Source organism: Gadus macrocephalus, chromosome 1, assembly GCF_031168955.1.
Source record: "Gadus macrocephalus chromosome 1, ASM3116895v1".
In the NCBI taxonomy this organism is placed as follows: domain Eukaryota; kingdom Metazoa; phylum Chordata; class Actinopteri; order Gadiformes; family Gadidae; genus Gadus; species Gadus macrocephalus.
The window spans coordinates 661,542-687,214 of NC_082382.1; the positions used below are offsets into that span (position 1 = coordinate 661,542).

The following is a 25,673-nucleotide window of genomic DNA, read 5'->3' on the forward strand; positions in this document are numbered from 1 at the left end:
TAAAATTATCTCCCGCTAACATCATCACATACCCTTCGCCATACCTAGAGATTGGCATGGTTTTATTTCAGTTAGCCTATTAGCTGGTTTGATTTGCATTGAGAAATCATTAGGCTAACTAACAGCTATAAGGCTAACTGAAGAGAACCATGCCGATCTCTAGGTATAGTGAAGGGTATGTGATGATGTGGGGCTATTTTATATTCAACGGCCTAGGTGACTTCATCAGGATGCATAGTATCCTGGATCCATGAAATAACTGGCTTTTAAGAATAAGAATCTGCCTGCCTCTATGGGAATTTAACATAGGGGTGTCTATACTTTTTTAATGGAGAACATTTATTTGTTAACGATACATTATTCATTCACAAAGCAAATTGGTATCCTTAAAGGTTGGATTTTTCCTCATTTGTTTAATTAAGATATTAAGATCAATTTCCAAAAGACGATTTTTTTATTGCTCTTTTTACTCAACTTTAGCACGGGTGCCTAAACTTATGCCTACTAGGGCTGCCACTAACGACTATTTTTCTATCGATTAATCTATAGACTATTTAATCGATTAGTCGATTAATCTAAACGATTAATTTTCTCGGCCACCACTGAGTTCAAACGAGATCCGAGGTCCGAGGAAAAGGGGCGTGTTTGTGCGTGTCGCTAGGCAACGTCCTCGGACCTCCGAGACAGATGGATAAGAAAACGCAGCATAAGTGTGAGATCAAAAAATGCGATCGACCTGAGCAGGCTGAGCGCCAGAGTTGACTAAATGAAACAGAAAATAAAATAAACAAGACAAAACGAGAGTGAAAATGAAGAGAGGTAGAAACTAATAATAATTGGAATTGACCTTTCGCAAAAGCCCCGCCCCCCTTAGTTACCGTTGCTAGCCCGACAAGCTTCTTGACGCCAACGGAGTGTCAACACAGTGTCATGTCGGGGGAAAATATAGCGGTGCGTGTCAGTGACTCTTTTTGGAGCAATACTTGTGCGATATCCTCCAGATCGAGGCAAAAGGGGTTACATTATGCGGTGGAGGGATACATTAAAAACATTAAAATAAACAAAGAAGGGGACACTACGACTGTCGAGGCGAAAGCGTACCGGTCAATGGCAAAATCTGAGAAACCCCATGATCTCTACCTCACATGCAACGAGCACAGCCTTTTGGACCAGTTATGCTCTTGCACTGCCGGGTAAGTTCAGGACACTTGTATACTTCAGGAGGATGTTGACTGAAATATTTAAATTAGTTAGATAGCTAGTCAACATCCTTTCAACTATCCTTTCTAGCAAGAAGCAACGCCATCAGAGTCTAGCTTGTTACAATATGTTGTTACAACATGGATGTAAGGTTACATGTCAAGGCACTCTAATATTGCAGTAACTAGCTAGTAACATTATTGTCATAAGGCTGGTTGACATAAGCAATTCATAGTCACTGCAAATAGCATTTCCAAAACAAACACCTAATGCTACTTCTGGCTTAAATCAGTTCACCAGGTTTTTGCTCTCACATTGTGGGCCTTATGTACACCCTGGACCTGTGCCGTGCCAGACATAATGACATCTCCTCCACAAGCCAGCCTCAGCAGTGGCACAAAGCCAGGGGTAAAAAAATAACTGGACAACCTGTGAGCAGTGTGGTGGTAGCCAAGGCCAAAGTCAACCGCAAGCGGAAACCCATCATGTCCAGCTATATCCACAATAAGTAAGTATTTTACTTTCCATGTACTCTACAGCAACACCATCAGTCACACTGTTCTGAACATATTCCTGTGTACTGTGTAACATGATAGACAATAATACTCACCTCTGAATGTATTTGTTAAAGGAAAGAGTTAGGGACAGCAGTGTATGGTCTACTGAGGGAGATGTCAGATGCACCGATAAGCTACATTGCTGATGAAACTGCACCTGAGGTAGAAGTTGGAGGCAGGAAGTATGCAGTGGGGTGCGGTCTAAGCCACCAGGTGAGATTTTATTAAAGTTTCATTAAAATTTGACATTTACAAATTCTAAATTGTGCTTACAATGTAAAAAAAGGAAAATTGGGCTGACATATTATATACACCTACACATAAAAACATGAAACAAGGATTTCTATAGTACCTTCCAAAGCTCAGGCTGACAAAATGCCCCACAGTGGTGAGTAAAAATAACAGGTTAAAGCAGTAATAATGTCATGTAGTAATACTTTGTATTTGTTGCCATGTGATGCTACGACTGTCCCAGACTGTCCCTTACTTAAGTATGTGTGGCTGGAAGTTTGAAAGCATGCTCACCACATACCAGATGTGATTTATAATCCCTAACCTTGTATTAGGAATTTTGTCTGACACCATCTTGAACTTTTTTATTTTACCGATGGCCCTCTCTACGTGCACCCTGTGCTTTGCAATGCGCTTTGTCACCAGCACATCTCCAGCGGGCATTTGCCTCTTAAATCTCGAAAACGGTGGCAGGTTTAACTGCAGTCCGACTGCTCGCATCTCTTCCTCGATCAAGAAGCCCTTATCAGCCATTATGCCATCCCCTCTTTGCAAATAGCCACTCTCTATAAGTTGCTCTAGTAACGGGATGATACCACATTGCCTGACTATCTCCTTATCGGACATGGATCCTGTGAAGAGGGCAGATGAAAAAATCACAGCACCACGGGGGTCACAGGCAACTAGCGATTTTAGGGTGTTTGTGCTTTTGTAGTTTGAAAAGCTCTGGCTTTGCAACACCAGTGACGTTGGCCTTTCGATTTTCAGCTCTGTACAATCTAATATTGCAAATGTGGATGGGTAGTCTGCTTTGTAGGTTTCTGGCATGTTTTGTGCAATGACATCATGTGAGGCCAAATTGGTAATTCACCTAATACGTCAAACATATAATGAATCCAGGAATTGAAAATAGTACTTGCTGTTTGCGTGGTTATATTAAATCTAAAGGCAAGGTTCTTTAGGTCTTCGTTGTTGCGGAGTTTCATTAAAACAAACAGCAACTGGCTACGGAGGGGCATCTCAGCAACTTGCCAATCATTGCGCTTGTAGTTTAAGGGCACATTTATTTGAGTGGTGTGTGGATCATTTGGGATGCCAAATATTGTGCACAGTTGGTTGAATCGATCATATGTAAACCCAGTACTGTATTCCAACATTTTAGGGATTTCACTGCTTTCAAGTAGTTCAGGTGTTAGAGTTTTCTTTTTAAGTGTGCTAATTTGTGCTTTCAGCCTTTCTATTTCAGTTTCCTTTAAAGACAATTTCAATTTCATGTTGTTGTTTTCTTCTTCTAATTTCTTCTCCTTTTCAGTGCTCTGCTCCTCCTCAGGCTCCCTTTCTAGCTGGCATCCAGGAAGTGGGGGTTGCTCAGTACTCTCTGTAATGAAAAAATGTTTGCATGTTATTGATAATCCTTTATCTTTGTCCCTTTTTTAAAGCTGCCACTTGTTTGCCAAGTTGGAGAGTCTTCTGTTGATCCTGGAGTAACTCCTGTCAGCCAACCAGATGACCTGCCCAACTTTCCTCTGCCATCCCAACCCACCAGCTTCTGCACAGTTCTGAGTGAAAGTGCCATGCGTTGTTACACAGAACTGAAAATCTCTTTGCCTGATTCTATAGCTCTGGAACAGGAAACCAGGGAACAGAGCACAAACAACTTGTGGTTCCATGCAAGGTCTGCCCGAATAACATCAACCTCTTTTAAAAGAATCTGCTCTAGGAGAGCTGACCATGAAAAACTTGCTACAAGCTTAAAGAGTGCCGCATCAGTACAAACTAAGGCCATGAAAAGAGGTGTAGAACAAGAGCCCATAGCAGCAACACAGTACACGAAGCTCACAGGTAATCTAGTGTATCCATGTGGTTTTGTTGTAAATCCTGATGCCCCACACCTTGGTACTTCACCTGACCGTAAGGTGATAGAGAGAGGAGGGAGTGAAAGCCCAAGCTATGGGCTTTTAGAAATTAAGTGCCCATCCAAGAACAGCTTTACAGAGTGTCCTTACCTTTGCAAGCAGGCAGATGGACGCTATAAACTAAATGAGTGTCATGCCCATCATTATCAAATAATGGGGCAGCTTGGGCTCACGGGTATGTCATGGTGTGATTTTTTTGTTAAATGTGAGGAAGATTACCACCTAGAAAGAATACAATTTGATGTTGCAAAATGGGAAGAGATGAAGAGCAAGCTTGATGCATTTTTCTTTGACTACTATGTTACATACCAGTGAGATAAATCCGTGATCGTCTTACTGTATGTATTGTGGCAACCCGGCCCAGGCCAATTAAGGATATTGAGAGCACCTGAAGAACAAGTGGAGAAGCAGGGCTTAAATAGCCCGCTTCTCCACTCATTCGGGGCTCTCCCAGCCTTGGAGCTCCTGCACGGAGAGACCGGTCCTCGTGGGTGACGGGATTCCACCCACGAAGGAGGGGACCGTTGATTCCTCAAGGTTTACGTTATTTGTGTTTTGGAGAGACTTTTATGTTCTGTAATTAAACATGCCTTTTTTTGGCTTTTCCGAACTAAATGGTGTCCTGTTTGGGAGGAGTTGGTTGGCTCAACGTGGCGGGTTGCCACAGTATGTATGGACTCTTATTTTGTTCTCTTGTTTCTTTGTTCTTCTTGTTTGTTTTGACCTCTGAACAGAGAATGAAAGTGCCAATAAAGGAACTTATTCACTGTCTGAAACATCTTGCTGCCTATTCTATCATTCAACACAATACAGAGGTAATGGGATTGGGCAGGCTATTCCACTCCTGTTACGCCAGTATTAACTTGAAAAAGGCTTATCACTCACCACTGTCAACAATATACTGTTGAGTCTCGTCTGCATCATCAGTGCTGGAGGTGGAGCCAGAGGCATCCTGCACACTTAATCTGCATCTGTATAGATTTTTGGGACATGAATTTACAGTACTTTGTTTCTATTATATTGTATATCATCATCATTAACCTTTATTTAACCAGCGAGTCAATAACATGTTCTTATTTACAGTAACAGTAACGTTAGGCTATATGACATGTACTAACAGGTTAAATATAGAGTTATATACTGCACTTCAAATCAAATATTATTGACATGTAATTTAGGCTTACCGTTTTTGGGGTGGCTTTCGACAGCCTCCGAGCTGCTCCCTAGTCTGGTTCGACACTTGTACAGCAAGTACAGGGTCGGGATACTCAGGGGTAGGCTGTCCATTCACAAAATGCTACATGAAAGATGAAAACAAAATAAGTTTAAATTGCCTGTTGGGACGCTATGTTCAACTTTGATGTAAACTGACGAAACATAACGTTACGTAACGCTAGGGCCAGCTAAGCTTAGAGGGTAACGTTCTGGCAATGATATACTAGTAATAGGGGTGCAACCGATCACAAATCTCACGGTTCGGATCGGGTCACGGTTTTTGAGTCACGGGTCGGATCATTTTCGGATCAACAACAACAATAAAGATAACAAGACTGCTGATAAAAAAAAAAAATTATCAGCCGATCCGCGGATCACTTGCGTCCCGAACCGTGAGGGTTGATCCGTACGGATCACGGGAAATCCGTGAACCGTTGCACCACTAACTAGTAGTATACAATATTTGCTAATAGTAACCATAACTTTGATATCCAGTATTATTAGCTAGCTATCACTATGGCGTTAGTCTAGCCTAGCCTTACCTTGGAGCAGACGTATGCATGCTTGTTTATTTTCGTGACATTTAGCTGGGAGTGGGGCCTTCCACACTGTTTGATCCATCGTAGGCACCGCTCCTGTTGTGTTTTCGGCTTTGGAAAAGGAAAGAACACGACTCTCCCAGCCAAACTCTTGGGGTACCTACTGTCCGATTTACATACGCCATTCATAAGGTTCATCTACGTCACGTTTTCTGGAACGCCGCCATTTGCACGACCGATCTCGCCAAATATGGCCGCCCACACCGCTCATCTGGACGTTAGCGAGAGACAAAGATACCTTGATAAAATTTCGATTTTAGGCTCCGATCCTTATTTGTTACCCCCAGTTTTTTTTAGTCCATTAGTATCGGCCTCAAGCTTGCCTCAAATAAATTTCCATGACATATATATTTATTTAGTCCACAACCCTTCCCCGTACACTGGAGAGAGCTTGAAAGCGTTCAAGAGCACTGATGCATATCAATATGCTGTGGCTGGATGGGTGAAGGACGCTAGAGTGAGGCACTTGGCCACCAATAATCTTTATCTGATAATGGCAAAGGTAAGTACTATATATTCGTGACTTCTTGTGAACAGTTTGTGGTGGGTTACTATCATTGATCGTTGAAATCAGTCATCAAATCATAGACGATAATTTCGCTTGGGACGCTTGGGATGATTTTCTTCAAGATTCATTTTGTACCCACAACACAACCCGATTTAAATTATTATGGATTATTTCGGGCAATGAATGAGGTATTAATACCAATACTCTTTGGCTGGGACGTTGTCAACATTGGGTAGGCCTATATGGAGCAGAACATAGTGGGTCATATGTCAACGTTTTTTGTATGCATTTTATTCATTAGTAAGCTACATGGATATGCCATCTTTCAGAACCTATCATTACCTGCCGTAAAGAGAATAAAAGAGCGCATCCTCATTGTACCCAGCACAACTGAATGCGTCTCTGTCCAAAACACATTTTCAAACAAACTGACGCACATTATGCTGAGGTTATGTCATAATGTACAATCGTCTCCTTTCCCTAAATTAACTAATTGTGTTCAATGCTGTTTCTTGGGAACCTGCAGAGCACAAAGGATACAATACCTGAGTTAACAGTTATCTTTGGAGTAGACCTTCAAGTTAAATAAAATGGCAAACTGGCACAAACAATGCAATTTCTTATTTTGGTTAGATCTCATCTCTTAGTTATGCAAAAGGTTTACAGAAGAAAGTCATGTCATTTGTGAACTAGATAGGATCTATGACTCCAGCTATCATTATGTCATCCATTAGAGCAATATTAGGAGAATTAACAGATATTCACTATTTAACGGTTTGTTCTTCACTTAACAGGTCCTTCATTCACAAGCTCTTAACACTAAGCCCACATGGCCATGGGTAGTTGTGCAGGAGGAAGGGACTGTTGTCATGGCACACTGCACTTGTATGGCAGGACTGGGAGAGGTGTGCTCCCACGCAGCAGCACTAATGTTCTCACTCCTGGCTGCTGTTGAGCGCAGAGAGGGACAGGCATGCACAGACAATGCATGTGCATGGGAAGACCCAGGCAAGAAACTTGTGAAGTATGATGAGCTATCAAACATATTTCAAAAGGAGAAGGCTAAAAAACCAGACGACCACCATCAAATGAAACCATCCGCTGATGAGCTCAAGCAGTTTTTTGAACAGCTCCACAGCAGTGAAAACCAGGAGGCCATCCCTAAGAAAAGTGCAATTTTGTCAGTTGTTGAAGGCCATTCCATCAGATACATTCCCAACACTGTACAGTTGGATTTGCCACCACCTCTCCCTACTCTGTACTCAAGCGCCTGTCTTGAAATGGATTTGCCCTCACTGCTGGAGGAGGCTGCTAGGCGTTTTGAGGAGCTTCATCTCACACCGGAGCAGGTAAGATATTGAAAATGACACAAAAGCTCCACTTTTACCTCATCACACTAACATAATGATTATAATAATTAACATTAAAACCCTTTTGATGATTCGATTATTTTTTGAGTGTTTGGTAGTTGAGGAGAAGACAAGAGAGCAGAGAAAGTCCAGGGTGTGGTTTGATCAGAGAGCAGGAAGAGTTACTGCATCAGTATTTCTTGAGGCAGCCAGGACAAAGAACTCTTCATCTCTGATAAAGAGAATTTGCTATCCCCAGTCTTCACACTTTTCAACAGAAGCAACCAGGTATACATTTTAGAAAGCAAGAAATGAATCAGGCCTTTTTCTCTGAATTCCATCATGGTTATACTCCAGGAATGATGTTTTATATAACAGTGCATTGGACAATGTAGACTAGTTGGTTTATCATAAAGTTCAAAATATCCTTACTGTCTTTCATGTTTTCACAGATGGGGTCTGCAAAATTAGGAAACTGCCTGGGAGTCATACCTGAAGACCATGCAAGATCTCCATTTGAACTTCAGCATTACAACATCTGGGCTCATTATCAACCCGGGCCTACCATGGGTAGGAGCATCTCCAGATGGTGTGGTGACTTGTGATTGTCATGGGACTGGTGTGCTTGAAATAAAATGCCCTTTCAATGCAAATGGCCGCGCTTTCAGGGATTGTGTCAGCGACCCACGTTTCTGCCTTGCCATGACTGCAGAAGGTATGGCCCTCAAACCAGATCATAGCTACATGTACCAACTGCAGACCCAAATGTGTGTAGCTGGGGTAATGTATGGAGATTTTATTGTGTGGACACCACAAGAACTTTTTATGCAGCGGGTCCAGTTTGATCAATGTTTTTTTGATGAGGCCTACTTGAGGGTGGAAGAATTCATTAGAACAGGGGTACTGCCTGAGCTGTTGGGTAAATGGTTTACTGTGCCACGCCTCTCAAGTGCTAATTTTGAGACAGCACCTGGGGGATGTTAGGGGGTGTTCACACAGGCAGTTTTTTTTTCAGGTGCGGGTGGATGTTTTACATTATATTCCTATGATACAGGGTGTTTTTGTAAAAACATCCTGGGTGCTTTTAAAAACACCGCTGCCAGCGGGTTTTTTTCCACTGCTCTGGGTGGTTTTCAAGTTGGGATAAATTCAACTCGCCAAGAAAAAGCACCCGACGTCAGGCAGTTTTTTGACAGCTGACCAATGAACGAGAACCTACGTCACTAGGAAAAACGTTGGAAATTCAAGAATGGCGACCCAAACCAAGACGGGCGTCTTTCCCGACGGAGCAACTGGTTGTTCTTGTTAGTGAACATGTTGAGTTATATGACATGACCAACAAGTTATACCACAACATATATCACAAGGAGAGTATCTGGAGGACGATCGGTGGGATTTTGGGACATTATCAAACCGTAGCTCCTGAATACAACTATGAAACGCCCCGTACTGCTGCCGTCCCCGGTTTATGTCATGCACCCACAAACGGGAGGGTTCATCGTTATCCTCGTCATTGTCATCTAACGCCAAAACAAGGGCTAATTTTCTCATCCTCGACATTGTAACTGACACACTAAATTCCCGTAAGACCACTCTCTCCCACCAGTCTTGGCTGCGGACTCGCATCCAACTTCCTCTTGTTTGCGGCGGCGCTTAGGGTAAATATAAAGATCTGACGAGAAATTGACGTTGCTGCGCTGTCCTCCTCCTTCTTAATTGAAGGAGCAGGCAGAGAAAAGCTCTCTCCTGCTGTGCTTTCATTAAAATCAAATTTAAAATCCCCGATAGTGATAAGACATCCATTATGTCGCCGCCGGTCCAGAGACGTGTCAGGTGTGCGCGAGAGACATAACGGACACTTTTGTTACTGCCATGTATACAGTTAATTCGGAACACATTTTAGGAACAGATCTATGCCGCATAGAAATCTATGCGGCATAGATCTGCCATGTAAACGCGGCTACTGTAGCGTAGTCAAACCACTTTGATACGGTAACCGATTGGCAACGTTGGCTCTAGAACATTCTGCTCTAGAATGAACTTGACAAAACCACCCTGTCAGTTTTTTAGTTGGTAAAAAACCGCCCGGGTCAGGTGTTTTTTAATATAAAAAAACTGCCTGTGTGAACACGCCCTTACTGTGGAAACCCTATTGATGAAGCAGACATTCTTTCTTGCACATCTGGGCAATGCAAACGAAAGAAGTTCCACAAGTCATGTCTGAAGCTGAGCAGGGTGCCAAAGAGTTGGAAATGTGTAGAATGTAAAAAACAAACAAAAAAGAAATGAGTTTGGTATCCAGATTTTTATTTATTTTTTTGATTTGATTTATTCAATTGAATTATTTATTTTTTAACCATTGTGTTTGTAGCAATGTGGCAAATAAATGCGTTCCATACATAAATGAACAATACAAATATAGTTTTTAATAACTACAGTAATTAGGCACATTTATATTTATACTTTAAATGAATACAAATATATTTTTTAATAACTGTACAGTAGTTTGGCACATTTATATTTATACTTATATTTATATTATACCTCATATTTCATCATATTTATTTACTTAACACACAGGTCACCTACAAACGGAGAGTTACATGTATATAGTATGTTTGTTTTATCTTATCTTTATCTTATTAAAATAGTTTTGTACTATAATTTTATTTTAAATTAGTAAATGTATTGTATATATACTGTTTTTTCGCACTTCTCTTTTCCCACTGTACTGCTGGTTACCCTTGAATTTCTCCCAAGGGGGATTAATAAAGGACTATCTTATCTTAGTTGGTCTATGTAGTTCCGAGTCAGAGAAAACAATTGTACCACGTCTCTACTCTGTAGGGATGACTGATGGGCAAATATTACACAGAGCACAGCAAACTGTCACCATTTTGTCGATGGAGGTAGGCTGTCCATGCGAAGCGGCTTGGCAGAGTGTCAGAGGGATGGTGGTCTGAAGAATTGTGTACTTATTCCTCACCAGGCCAATGACTCTCTCCACATGGATCCTGACAGCTGCCAGTCCCCTTGTTGCCTCTAGCTCCAGTGGATGCAGCTGTGTCTTGCCTTTGGTAAATGCCGGTATTTTCAGCTGAGCACAATACAGACCCATGGTATCTTTAACATTAAAACCTCTATCAGCTAGAATGACATCTCCTGGTGACAAATTATCAAGATATCCACAATTTTCTGTTATGTGCTTGTCGCTTGTGCGACCCCCCCAACCTTTTGACACATAGGATATAACACCTTGTGGTGTAATTGAGATCAGAAATTTTGCGGTGTTGTGGTGCTTATATTGTGAGTATGTCTTTACACGGCATCTCAAGTCCTTTGGCTTTTCTATAAATATTTCAAAACAATCAATTATGGAGGTGCAGTTTTTAAAGTTATTGCGAAAACACATTGGGAGACTAATTTGAATTTGTTCTTTAGGTGGCCACACGATAAGTTCTGATAATCTGAAAAACAATACATCTAATGTGCTGTTAAACACTCTGACAGCAGTTGACTTAGAAAATCCAAAAAAAAAAGCTAAAAAGTTGAGCGGCACATTAAGCCTCAGTCTCATTAATGTTAGGATCAAACATTGGAATGGGGTGATTGATTGTCCAACTTTTATAAACTTCTGAACAAAGTTAAACAAAACTATTAATTTGGCGAAGGTTGGAAGACCTGTTAGATCCTGCACCATGGTGTCATTGTCCCTGAATGCCTCCTCATTCAAGGACCGCTCCTCTACCCTAGCCCTTAACCCACTGACCTCAGCTCGGAGCCGCGCACACTCACTTTCCAATGCAAATGTTGTAGCCTGGCAGGATGGATTCACACATGGTTCTACAATGCCAGGGCCTGTGTCTCTTGAATAACTGTGGTCAGTGTTGTGGTCAGTAGTGACTTCATGCTCCTCCATGTCAGCAACATCGGTGGTTGAAGGGTCAGCAAGACATATGCTGGTCTCGCGGATCTTGCGCTTCCTCTGCTGAGTCTTCAGAAACTTTTGGAAGACGTAATTTAGCTTTTCCCTCTCCCTCACAGAGGTATGTGCAAACAGGCTGGGCACAAAAGCAGGGCTCAAGGGGTTGTCCTGTTTTGCTCCTACAAAGGCAGAGCATAGTAAAACAAAGATTATATGCGGAACACATCACCTCAGTAAATACATCTCTCGCAGACTATACAAATGTAGGTTCTAATATGGGAAAAGGGGCAATAATCTGTTCCTTTTGACTGATATGGAATAGTACTAAGCAAATTACAGTTGTAAATCTAATCATGAAGTTACTGCATGGGCTAAACATAGGGACTGACAATGATTTCATCCTACTTCAGCTCTGACGGGGGGATCCCGAGGCGTTCCCAGGCCAGTGTTGAGATATAATCTCTCCACCTAGTCCTGGGTCTTCCCCGAGGTCTCCTCCCCACTGGACGTGCCTGAAACACCTCCCAAGGAAGGCGCCCAGTGGGCATCCTTACCAGATGCCCGAACCACCTCAGCTGACTCCTTTCTAAGTAAAGGAGCAGCGGCTCTAATCCGCTGCGTTCATGATAGTTTTTGCTGGATGCATTAACACGGAAGGGAGGGGCGAGCTGGCTCTGTTTGTTTGGGATCTTGCTTCAAATACCAACAGAACGTCACCGGACGTCACCCAAACATCGCTGATACAACCTTTAAGCATATAAGTCGGTTTCAGCATGTGATAATAAGAAAATGTGAAACCATTCCTTCTTGTAGGTTGAGAATGCAGTCAGGCAAGGTGTGACAGGGACAGCATGTACTGATGTGCAAAGGAAGTGGAATACTGGTGCAAAGAGGATTGTTGGTCTGGTAAAGGCAAAGCATATTAATTTTAGGCGCCACAGTTTTACCAATCATACATTGCTTTGTCCCCCAATCAAATATCCACATTGGAAATGGACACAAAGACCCAGAGTAGGTCACAGGTTTGGCATGACGCTAGGAGACTGCGTCTCACTGCAAGCACAGTGAAACGAGTCCCCAAACGACACACCACAGACCCCCAAAAGTTTCTCAATGAGCACGTGTACCCCACCTTCACCGGGAACACAGCCGGAACATGGACGGAAGCCAGATTGGAACGGTTCGTGGAGATTGTTAGTGTCGAGGTGGGACTGTAGTTGTGCGGCAACCACCCTTTCAAGTGTTTTGGAGATGAAAGGGAGATTGGAGATGGGCCGGTAATGGTTAAGGTCAGTTGGGTCAGCACCAGGTTTTTTCAGGATGGGAGTGATGGCAGCCAGCTTGAGAGTGGGGGGTACAGTACCAGTAGTGAGGGAGGAGTTAATTATGTTGGTGATCATGGGGGCGATGGACGGAAGACATGCTTTGACAAGGGAGGTGGGAAGAGGATCGAGCTGACAGGTGGTGGTTTTGGCTTTGCGGATGAGTTCTGAAACGGTCTGTTCTGTTACTAGGGTGAAGTCAGAGAGGGAGCTGATGAGAGGTTGGCCAGAGGTGATCATCCAGGGTGGGTCATCAGAGGGGGTGCGAGATGAGGCCAGTTGTTGGTGAATGGTGTTGATTTTAGAGCTGAAGAAGTCAAGGAACGCAGTGCATTGGGTGGTGGAAAAGTCTGGAGGGAGAGATTTAGGAGGCTGAAGTAAGTGGCTGACTGTTGAGAAGAGGACTCTGCTGTTGCCTGTACCAGTGTTGATGAGGTTGGAGTAGTATGAGGTTTTGGCAGTAGTGAGGGCATTCTTGTAGTGATGGAGGTGGTCCGAATACATTTGGCGGTGTACAGTGAGTTGAGTCTTTTTGTAGAGTCGCTCCAGTCGACGACCAGTGGCTTTGAGCTGGCGCAGATGAGGAGTGAACCAGGGAGCAGTGTGGGTGAATGAGACTGAACGGGTTTTCAGGGGGGCCAGGGTGGTGAGGGAGGAGGAGAGGCAGTTATTGTAGTGAGACACCAGGTCAGTCAGGGAGGAAGCTGGGGGAGGGTTGGGGTAGGAGCTGATCATGGTGGAGAGGTCTGTGGTGTTGATAAGTTTGATGTTTCTGAAGGAGATGGTCCGTTGTTCCTTGGTTTTGTGTAGTTGGGTATGAATGTCAAAAAGTACAGCTTTGTGGTCGGAGATGGGGAAATCAATGACATCAAGGTTAGTGGGAGTGATGTCAGTGCAGCAGATTAAATCCAGAATGTGACCTTTGTTATGGGTTGGGAGGTTGACATGTTGTGTGATGCCAAGACAGTCCAGAAGTGATGTGAAGTCATTAACAAAAGTACAGGATGGGTTGTCAATGTGGATGTTGAAATCACCAAGGAGGATAACAGTGGGGGACATTGCACATACAGATGTAAGTAGAGATGAGAATTCATTGAGGAAAACGGCGGAGGGTTTTGGCGGTCTGTAAATGGTGACAATGATAGTGGGTTTGGGGCCTGAGAGTTTTACAGCTAGACATTCAAAGGAGGAATGAAGGGGGACTGTGACAGTGGTGACTTTGATGTTATCACGATGGAGGAGAGCGAGGCCACCCCCCCTCCCATTAACCCGGGGTTTACTAATGAAAGAAAAACCTGGTGGGACAGCTTCATTTAGATGGGAGAAGTCATTTGGTTGTTGCCAGGTCTCAGTGAGGCAGAGAATGTCTAGGCTCTGGTCAACAATAAAGTCATTTATCAAAAGGGCCTTATTACTGAGGGATCTGGTGTTCAGCAGACAGAGTTTCAGACAGGTGAGTGGAGTGTAGCAGGTTGCTTTGAGCAGAGGGAACAGTACACTGTGATTGACGGGACTGACCGTACGGGCTGTGCGAGGAGGGGGGCGGGGCCCAGTGGACCAGAAGGAGCGGATGTTTTTGTTGCTGGTGTGAGTGTACTGAAAATTCCGTCCAGAGCCTCGGTGGATGTATTTTGGTCGTTTGAGAATGTCCTTGTGGGATGCAAGCTGAGGTGGTTGGGTCCTTGAGAAGATCCGTAGACGTAACATCTCCGTTACCGAGTAACGGAGCGGCAGAGATGCGCTCGTTACGTGAGAGTCAAACATAGCGCAATCCAGAGGAACAGGTTAAAATCCACAGGTTGTGAAGTCGGAAGAAGCCAGCGGTAGATCCAGGCGATTATGGTGAAGCCACAGAGCCAGCACGGCGGAGGCAGAGGAGTGGAGCAAGCCGGTTGTAGCTACGCTGGAGACGGGGAAGCCAGTTGGACGGCGCCGGGGGTTAACAGCAGTCTAGCCGGCCAGCAGGTGTCATCCACCAACAGCTGCACGACTCCACGCACAAAACACAAAACAAAACACGCAGACGTTTAACGTTCAGAAATAAATAAATAAATCAAGAAAACTGACGCAGTTACTTAACTTAACTTTGTAGTCCGATCCGAGGTCCAGAAGGGTTTCAGACAGAAGGTGTTGAAAGTAAGCAAAAGAAAACTGATTAAAAAGTTAAAAGACTAGAAAGAAAAAGAAAATCGCGAAAAAATAATTTTCAGAATGACGTTCCGGTGAGCAGCAGCAGCAACAGCGTTCAAAAGGCAACAGCGTCCACCAACTGTACGACCTCACGTATAAAACACGTAAAAATAAAGAAAACGGGCGCACTGACAATAGCGAAAAGTGACTATATATAACAAGTAAACTTAGCTAAACTACTAAAGACCAAAAAAAACGACAAAATGTTCAATGCAATCGTGAGAAATATTGGAAATACTGAATAAAAACAAGCCATACAGAGCGGCGTTAGACTCGCCAGCGTCCCCGTTACTAGGCAACTAGTAACGGGTAGGTATGGTCAGGTATGGTCCTCCTCAGCTGGATCCATCCACTGTGTTTGGGCATCCTTGAAGGTTTGAGGTTGCTCGAACACCATCACAGCTTGGTCTGCAGGTAATAATAATATGGAGACATAGATGGAGATAATTGGATGAGGGTCTAAACATGCATTGGTGTACAGAATAGATCTAGACAAGGTTTTAACAGGACACTGACCTATGATCATTTCTAAATTAAGGATGAAAGTGAGGATACACCATTGACTTAACCAACGTAAATAGAGTATACTGTATGCTACCGTAATGTTACATAAAAAAAAAAATGCGTCGATATCAAATTTAGCATACCTGTTGTTGCGACTTGACTGTCAACACTCATCCTGACGACTCTTCGGCGTTTCTTCTCAGGTGGCTTCTCATAACCCAGAAAAAGCATTGGGTAAGGGTTTTCTTCCGTTGGCGCTTTGTCCACAAAATGAAACGAACAGACATAACAACATTTCGGAGATTGTTTTAAGTTCAGGTTCTTCAGCCAATTTATTTTAGCCTCTTCATTATTGGGCAGTCGATGGAAGCTGTACCATTTCGGGCACGGACACTCTGCTTTATTTTTCGGCTTGTGGTCAAAACCAATTATTTAGTTTCGTCCGGTTGTTAGTACATCCTCGAACGGCACACGTTGTTCCCGAGCTTTTTAAAGCCATCAGTTTATTCAGTGACAGAGCGAGTGATGTGATAGCCTGCCAGCTGATCAGGTAAAAACACAGCTGTGGCGCGACGCGTAGTGGGCGACCGGAAGTGTGGCCCACAAACGTTTCCCCAGCAACCGCCCCAGGAAACTTGTGGATAGGCACATCGCTTCACCATTTTGCTTGTCGGACTTTGTTTGTCGGACCTTGTTTACATAGTAACGGTTGCTAGGATGTATGATTGGACAATGACCGTTTGGGGGCGGGGTTTTGCGAAAGATCAATTGTTAAAAAATTCTTCAAATTCTTCAAATGCTTTACGCTCGTAACTCATTCAAATTTCAACCGTTTGCCATGGTTCAAAAAATTAAACGAATCTAGAGATTCATATCTATCTAGGCATGTTCACTAAATTTCGGTAGCTATTAAACTTTTTTCGGTATCGCAGTTTTAGTTTTAAAACGGCATATTACATCATTCTAACCGGCGGACCTTCCACTGTTTGACATCGTAACCAGTCCTTTTTCATTAAACAAATCTACACACTTGTATCTTCAATCCTATCCAAACGGAATTTCGATAGCATTTATACTTTTTTCACAATCACAGTTTTAGTTTCAAACTCGCATCGGCCATCGTTTTCAGTTGCGTTTAATGATTTAGGTAACCATAGCAACGGCAAACAAACCCCGCGAAGCACAATCCCTACAATGCTTTACGCTCGTAACTAATTCAAATTTCAACCGTTTCCCATGGTTAGTCGGACTCGACTGCTGCTGCCGCCATGATTTTTTAAAACTGAAGCGTTGACTGAAGGCGACCAATGACTGGTGCCAAAAAAGACTGACGTCAGGCACGCAGCACGTAGTGATACGGAAGACGCACATTCGTTATACTGAACGGAAGCGTTTTAGAAATTGAAAAGGTAAATTCATAAAATTAAAAAAAGATGCATCGACTTAAATTATTGATGCCGACTTCGTCGACCACATCGACTAATCGCGGCAGCCCTAATGCCTACCACTGTGTATATATTTTTTTCTCTTGTTGCTTCATGTAGGCCAGAGATGCCTGTGTGATTGTAATTGAAAATTGTTAGCCGTATGATATGAACCCAGGATAAATTCATCCTGGATAAGTAATGCTGATGGTTGGGCATGTGAACAATGCATGTGTTGAGTGGTAGAATGACAATTATTTACCTTGATGGCACCCCGGGCTGGTCTACCAAACCCTGCTGGGGACTGACTGGGCGCTCTCTAGAAAACAAATAAAACGACACAATATAGGATCAGAACCATATGCTTTGTGAAAAATGTGCGTGTTGAGTGGTAGAATGACAATTATTTACCTTGATGGCACCCCGGGCTGGTCTACCAAACCCTGCTGGGGAATGACTGGGCGCTCACTGGAAAACAAATAAAACGACACAATATAGGATCAGAACCATATGCTTTGTGAAAAATGTGCGTGTTGAGTGGTAGAATGACAATTATTTACCTTGATGGCACCCCGGGCTGGTCTACCAAACCCTGCTGGGGAATGACTGGGCGCTCTCTGGAAAACAAATAAAACGACACAATAGAATTAGAATCAGAACCATATGCTTTGTGAAAAATGTGCTTGTTGAGTGGTAGAATGACAATTATTTACCTTGATGGCACCCCGGGCTGGTCTACCAATCCCTGCTGGGGACTGACTGGGCGCTCTCTAGAAAACAAATAAAACGACACAATAGAATTAGGATCAGAACCGTATGCTTTGTGAACAATGCCATCAAGATGCCTGGATTATCACTGAAGTACAAAAACAATAAACGTTTCTCATGAAACCTGTCAGAAACGCATGTCAAAGTAGATACAATAAAAAGAACACTTACCTTGGTGGTTGTTGACTGTCGGTATTCTAAAACAAACAAATGCCAATATTTGAGTATGTTTCCTTTACACAAACTGCGTTGTTAAACATTGTATAAAAATAATCCCTAATAATCTATGTTCATTATGACTTATATCTTAGACTACCTTGGGTCGAAGATATAAATTGGACCGGTTGAGTTCTCTCCGGTTTCTGATGTCCAGAGGACACTGGTCGGCCAACGGGACCACCTCCCGGGTAGAGCTGACCCGGCAGAGCTCAAATTCTGCCAGGACTCCGGGAACATTATCCCGCAGACTTTGAGAAAAGTCCTCTGCGGAGAGGTCCAGGGGCACAGCCAAAACAAAGGGCAGTCTGTGATCTGTGAACAGATGCAAACAAAGGTATTTTGATTTTAATAAGCCAATAATATTTGTAATTGACAAAACAACATTCATTTACTGATGGCGTTTCTTACATTTTGAGAAATGCATTATGACAAATGTATGTAAATTAGTTATTTGATACAGCACATAATCATATATCTGTTCATCCAAATAAAAAAAGGAATTACCGTTCCGGGACCTATACCTTGTTATGGTGCTGCTATGCAGCACCACAACCCTAAAGGTAATTGGCCTTTGGCCTCGACCACGAGGCACCCGCCGTTGCGGCCTGGCACCCTCGCGGTTGAAGTCCTGCTGTAATCTGGATACATTACATATTAATTGTTATACATAAACATTATTATAGGCTTGCCTTTGGGTTAATCCGGCTCTGATTATCTGCACCGCACTGACATGCACTGTGTATGTCAGTAGCAAATGCGAAACATCTAACCAGTGGTCGAGACGAGAGCATTATATCAGTAATATATAGGATTTAACTTAAACACTTAAAAACTGGCATGAGCAAGCTAAAACCGAATCTAGGTCCGTTTGACTCACCTGTCAGTGGCTGACATCTCTGGTTGTTCCACGTTAAAAAATCTGTTAAATTCTGCATTGACCCTTCCCTGCAGTTCTGTAACGCGCCGTCTCATGGTAACGGTTTGACGGTTTGAAACTTTGATGGGTCTCAATCAATGACAATTGAATCTATGGCACATGGGTCATTACAAGTATACAAGTAACAGGGGGGTGCGGATACTAAGTGTGTCACACCTATCTAATCAATATTCATTGTGAGAGGCTACAAACTTTAGAAAATATGGGTTCTCTCACATTCCCATCCATTTTATAGCAAGGAAACTTGTTTCAAAATATTGATAATGTTTTTTTGGCCTGGGTGGCTAGTTGAGACATTCCAAGAGGCAAAGTGGCAGCATGGACGGCCATCAACAGCTATCAGAATCAGAATCAGAATTATCTTTATTGTCGTTGCACATGGAACGAAATTTAAATGCAACCCAGACGGTGCGATTAACATTAACATTATAAATAAATAAAACATCAATATAAACAAAAAAAATGATAAAATATACAAATAACAAATGAGGATAAAAGTACAGATAAATAATACAGATAATAGGAATAGCAGCTGAGGTAAACAGTATTGCACAGTAGTGTTGACAGATAAATACAGATAAATGACAATAGCAGCTGAGGTCAACGGTATTGCACAGTAGTGCTGCACAGATAAATAAAGTTTTTAATAGTGCAAATGGTACATTCAGGATGTTTTTTCTGAAATTGTGAATGTGAAATTAATAGTTGAATGAATGTATAATTCTTATTTTGCATCGTTCAATTCACATACCGCTATGGGATAGTAGCTGTCTCTTAGTCTGTTTGTTCGAGCTTTGAGAGACCTATACCAGGTGGAACCATGAGGGGTGGACATGTTGTGTCCAGGGTGGGAAGGGTCTTTTAGGATGTTGGCTGCCCTGCCCAGGCAGCGAGAGCTGAAGATGTCCTTCAGGGAGGGCAGTGTGCAAACGATGATTTTCAGAGCAGCTAGCTAGCTCGATGGAGCAGCAGTAGAAAGATACCAGCAGCTTCTCCTACAGGTTGTTTTTCCTGAGGATCCTCAGAAAATAGAGTCGCTGCTGCTGGGCCTTCTTGACTACTGTGATCCAGGAGAGATCCTCTTTGATGTGGTGTGTGCCCAGGAATCTAAAGTCTGAAACCCTTTCCACACAGTCCCCATTTATGAGTAGGGGTTGGGGGGCACCTCTGCTACTGGCCCTCTATATCAATCCCCTGATCCTCTACTGCTGCTGACCCTCTAAATTTACATCAGTATAAGCCATCAAGGGCCAACAATCGAAAGTTAGAGAACAATTGTGTTTTTAGAACACAAACCCCCTGTGATTCCCAAAAACTTCTGTCATTCTATTAGTACCCAATCCTATAGTCTTTAGTTAAATTAATGATATTTCTGACAGATGTGTTAACTGTGTGGGTAAAATGTAAAGTATAAGAACGGGCCACATTCAATTTATGAATTCATGGGGGACCAGTGAAAAGAGAAGAAGGGGCCGTGGTAGGCCCCGAGCATTAGTTTGGCTAAACTCTGCTCTACATCCACAATCTTTGCAGCTCCTTCAGCAGGTTCTGCTGATCCACCACTTGGGGCTGCTCATTGTCTACATCCACTCCTAATGCTGAGCATCCACCGCTACTGCTAATTTGTTGCTCAATAGGCCATCATTGACCATGCTAGCGGGGGAGATTCACATACAGTTGACTCTCTCAGTGGCCCTAGAGGTCAGCGTGGAATCCTACTTCTGTGATCTTCTATGGTTAATGGACTCCAAACAGACCAATACGATGACTCGTGTCATGCAGAAATAAACACTATGCTATAAATAAACATAGATGCTCTTTTTATTCCAGTATGATCATATTGCCGATTTACAAAATGATCAGTCAAACAGCTTTAAAATAACGACTAACTGGACATGAGGTATTGGAATACTTTAACCATCTAACCTTAACCATCATCATTTAGATAGATAGATAGATAGATAGATAGATAGATAGATAGATAGATAGATAGATAGATAGATAGATAGATAGATAGATAGATAGATAGATAGATAGATAGATAGATAGATAGATAGATAGATAGATAGATAGATAGATAGAGTGATAGCTACTGAATGAACTGAATTCCATCAATGGATTTTTTTCTTCCCTGATGGCATGGAAATACTTCAAGACGATGACTCCAAGATTCATCTGGCTCATGAAAGAGTGGTTCAGGGAGCATGCCATCCTTTTCATACATGGCTACCACATAGTCCTGAGAATCTTTGGGATGTGTTGGAGAAGGCTTTGCGCTGTGGTCCGACTCTCCCATCATCAATAGCCTACAAGATCAGGGTGAAAATTGAATTGAATTGAACACTTGACGGAAATAATTCTTTAGACCTTGCAGTAGCCTATTGAAGCAATGCCAAATGAATTTGTTCAGCAATCAAGGTAAGGGTGGTCCAACGAAATTTCATACACACACACACACACACACACACACACACACACACACACACACACACACACACACACACACACACACACACACACACACACACACACACACACACATATCAGACGTAAAATAAATCAAATCACTCTCAGGTACATAAAAGTAAAGAGTAAACAGCATGTGGAGTGATTACTAGGCCTGATAGATACTGATGATGTGAAATATTGACCAGTATGTGCAATGGTGGTAGTGTAAAGTGACACAGTGCAGGACATAATCACTGTAAGTATGGCTTGTTGTTAAATTTGAATGTGGAACATATTCTATAAATATGGAAAGAACAAGAGTATGAATTTGAATGTGTTGTACAGTGGGGGTCATTATCCAGGATTGCCATCATCCATTTCAGTCTTCTTTTCTCTGCTATTGAAGTGATGCACTTCAGCTCTATACCCAAAACATAGGCAGCTTTCCTTAACAACCTGTCCAGTCGCCCAGTATCCATCTTCTTAACGCTGCCTCCCCACAACAGCATATAGGAGAGTACAATGACAGACTGGCTAAACATCCTGAGGACCTTGCAGACATTGAAGGACCACAGCCTCCTTAGCAAGTACAGCCGGCTCTGCTCTTTCTAGAGTGCATCTGTGTTGGCATTTGTACGTGGTGACCCCCTCCACATTGTCCCCTCTCAATGGAGACTGGTAGCATATGTCATTTAGTCCTCCTGTAATCCACCACAATTTCTCTTGGAGGTGTTCAGTTGCAGGTGTGATGACCCAGGCGGGTCTTTGACCCGGCCCCTGCTGTGTGTATGCCTGTGTTTCTCTCACTCCTAATCAGGAGATTGTCGGCAGGTGCTGGTTGGACCGGGACCGCAGTGTATAGAGCCTGCCCAGACAGGCTTCTCCCTCCTCCCGGCATTTGATTTCTGCTGTTTGTTTGTAACACATGGACTGATGTTCACTTAATAACAATATAGTAATAACATACTAACTAACTAATATGTGATCACCTACAAAGCTCTCCACAACCTAGCCCCCAGTTATCTCTGCGACCTCCTCCAAGAATACACTCCCTCCCGCTCCCTCCGCTCAACCTCTGCTGGACTACTATGTATCCCCACATCACGACTCACTTCAATGGGTGCCCGGTCATTCAGCTGTTCAGCACCCAGGCTCTGGAACTCCCTCCCCCCACACATAAAACAGTCAGACACCATTACAACCTTCAAGTCACAACTCAAAACTCACCTGTTCAAACTCGCACACAACGTCTAACTGATCACTGTTTTGATTGTTTTTTAGTTTTGTCCTGTTTTTGTTTTATTTATTTCTTATTGCTTATGTTTATTTATTTATTTATTTATCTTTTTCCACAATGCCTTGTTTTTTTAAAAAATTGTATGATGACTATATGCTCTGTAAGGTGACCTTGGGTGTTTTGAAAGGCGCCTCTAAATTAAATGTATTATTATTATTATTATTATTAATATAAATATATGATTAATATATTCCTCACCATGACCTGACGTGTAGACACTGTGAAAAAGAAATAGGAAAAAGGTGACCAAAACGTTTCACTAAATTAAAGGCTATGAGTGAGTTTGTAGGTGAGTTACAAATGTATCAAGAGTAGAGGCCAGTTTAATGTGAAAAGGGATGGTTAAATGGTAAATGTTGTGAATATTTTGGGGGCAATTTTGGCTGCAATATTTTCTGCATTTATATAGGCTATACACCAACTATTTATGTAATGTGACAGGAGCGGGATGAAAGTCTTCCTAAAGGGCTTGGTCTGTTGGGTACCAATACCTACCAGTTGGTTACCAATAGTATCAGTTGTAGTAGTATCTATCTCCTCACCTCCCTATATTATATATATATATATATATATATATATATATATATATATATATATATATATATATATATAGTTTTTTCTATCTGTCTCATTCCAACTGATGAAGTGAATTATACCTCGTCTTATAGGCTACTACCACGTACAGGCTAAAACCTGCAACTGCATGTTAATACTTCAGACGGACTTATTTACTTCTAATGGAATTTTAACTCTAACTTCTGAACTCTTTTATTGTTTTTATTGTACTCAGAAGACGAATAAGCTGACTCATGTAATGCTGTAATAAATAAATGTAATAAACGATACGCTATAAATAAAAGTATTTTTTAATTATGTTATCATAGTTGCCACGGCACTTACCATACACAATGTTCGGTCAAGTAGCTTAGATAGTGTATAGTCAAAGTGTATGTACTTGTAGTGTTCACCACCTCCACATTAACCACCTAATTTGAAACATCTTAACATCTTTCGACTTTAAGAACGACACAACAGAAAAGATTCGCGAAAGAAGAGCTCTGGTCTCGACTGATGTTGTCTGTGTGTTTGCCCTAGCATATGATTAGGGGAAAACGGCTCAAATCTATTGGCTGAGAAAATTGAGGGGAGGAGTGCATTAGCATATTAACAGCACGCGTGCTGTTAATATGCTAATATGCGTTCTGAGCGCGCGCAGAAATGCCGGAACGCGTTCTGGGCACGCGTGCTGGCGTTTCAGAACGCGTTTAATTGAAGTCGAATTGTGGCACACTCGGCTTGCCATACTACCGTGCGCGTGCGCATGCGCATCCAATATTTCAACGCGACGCAAGAGCTGTGATTGGTCCCCTAACAAAATCATTTCCGGAATCACTTTTCTTTGCTTCGAAGCCACCGGGGGTCTCAGTCAGTCAGATTACGGAATATTGTCACCAGCACGCGCGCACCGATCGACGCACCCCCGACGCATCCCCCCCCCCCTCTCTCTTCGGATCTGCACGAATCACACAGGTCCCCAAAATGTATGATAAAAAAGCAACTTGCGCCAAAAAGCGTGCCGTTTGCATGTCTGTTTGTAGCCGGCATTTTAGTGAATCAGACTACACTAACGCTACAGATAGCAACCAACCGGGGTCACATCAAGCGACTGAAAATCAAGTCTGTACCCTCCCGTTTCCAGTGGAACAACGATAGTTACGTATTGTAACTCTTTTCTATGAGTATAGGCGCAGCCTTTTAAGGCTATCGCTAATGGGTTATCCCTAGGCGTGAGCCGTAGCACTGAAAAATTTGTAATTCCCACCCACAAACAGCGTGGGCCTCAATTACGTCCGCGTGCCTCAACAATGCCGTATTTCGCAGATATAGTTGGGCGCCGGCGGACGTTCTGCTCCCGATAAACAGCTTTTCTCAGCTATTTAAAGGACAATGAGGCCGACACTTAATAGGCTGCGCCTATACTCATAGAATTGCGGCATTCTTTGAAGAAAGTAGTCCAATCCCGGACCGCTTTTAACTCACTTTATTTGTAAAAGTATTTCGGTATGGTAACTACGGAGCAAAAGGAGCTCCCAGCTGATCAAAACTCTAACCCGCGGGTCCTGTGCTACCAAGAGTTTCTGCCCGTCCCACTTCTCTGTAGAGACTGTTATGGTCAAATCCACGCAGTGTTGCCAGGTGGGAAATGTAGGATTATCGTACCAGAGACATAAAATTATCGTATTTTGAGGGAAATTATCGTACACCCGTCATAATCAAAATAACAAGTCTATTGATGCGCTATATAGTCACTCGAGTGTTGAATAGCATCTAACAGGCACTCACGGCTTTGCGTTGGTACGGAATGGATTCATCAGCAGCCCCACAGTTGCGTTAGGCTAACGTGTCCCCCATAAACAATGACGGGTGGGAACTAATGAGCCAAATCATGAGGCCTGGAGGCCACCCACTGTTAGGAAATAGACATAGCACCAGGTTTAAAAGGGAAATAGTATTCATGATAACGGACAAGAAAATAAAGATCTGGTTTCACATATTGAAATTTTATTTTCAGAGAAACGACATTGTCTCTGTCCTCAAAATGACAACAATTGATAAAATAAACAAAAACTGCACTTATGAAAACTTAAAAGTGCCTACACCAGGTTCTAACTTAAAATAAAGTGCAGTTCTATGTGATTTTTTGTTTTATGTTCTGTTCTGAACATAGTAAGGCAGCTAACATATGTTGACATGTTGCAGGAATGTCAAAGACCATATTTCTCTTTGCTATGGTGCTTAAAACTCAAATAAAGATATTGTGGAAAAAATTAATAAAATAAAGTGCATATATAACCTGGCTATATAGTAACCTGGAAAAGAGGTAACCAAGATAACAAATTAATAGTAAAAAAACAACAACAACACTCCAAGGGGTACATGTTTTTTTCCTGAGTTGTCTGTCCAGTCTGTGTCAGTCTCCGTCTTTGGCAGTTTTCTGAATGAAATGAAGAAGAGCGAGAGGAGACTATTGTTTGGATTAATTACATATTACATATATGATAGA

At 42.5% G+C, this 25,673-nt stretch overlaps 2 protein-coding genes and 2 long non-coding RNA genes across 5 annotated transcripts in view; 3 read left to right on the top strand and 1 right to left on the bottom strand.

Annotated features, from left to right (window-relative positions):
• LOC132464759 (uncharacterized) overlaps positions 1-25,673 on the top strand; it is an 85,327-nt gene that overhangs the window by 33,102 nt on the left and 26,552 nt on the right. The window lies entirely within an intron of this gene.
• LOC132464721 (uncharacterized) lies at positions 864-4,245 on the top strand. 2 transcript variants are annotated; one of them, XM_060061256.1, is made up of 4 exons: positions 864-1,193; positions 1,493-1,708; positions 1,832-1,970; positions 3,428-4,245. In XM_060061256.1, exons 1-4 carry the CDS (start codon positions 931-933, stop codon positions 4,217-4,219), a joined length of 1,410 nt encoding a protein of 469 aa, XP_059917239.1. In that variant the 5' UTR covers positions 864-930; the 3' UTR covers positions 4,220-4,245. The 2 variants fall into 2 exon arrangements, with proteins under 2 accessions (XP_059917239.1, XP_059917247.1); XM_060061264.1 differs by lacking the exon at positions 1,832-1,970 and having other exon boundaries at positions 871-1,193.
• On the bottom strand, positions 1,953-16,285 carry LOC132464732 (uncharacterized). Its single transcript, XM_060061276.1, has 5 exons — positions 16,158-16,285; positions 5,662-5,841; positions 5,089-5,201; positions 4,790-4,875; positions 1,953-3,366 (listed from the first exon to the last, which is right to left on the bottom strand). The coding sequence occupies exons 1-5, from the start codon at positions 16,176-16,178 to the stop codon at positions 2,768-2,770; spliced, it is 999 nt and encodes a 332-aa protein (XP_059917259.1). The 5' UTR covers positions 16,179-16,285; the 3' UTR covers positions 1,953-2,767.
• LOC132464742 (uncharacterized) lies at positions 12,664-15,312 on the top strand. Its single transcript, XR_009527338.1, has 2 exons — positions 12,664-14,984; positions 15,075-15,312. It is a non-coding gene; the product is annotated as an uncharacterized LOC132464742 (long non-coding RNA).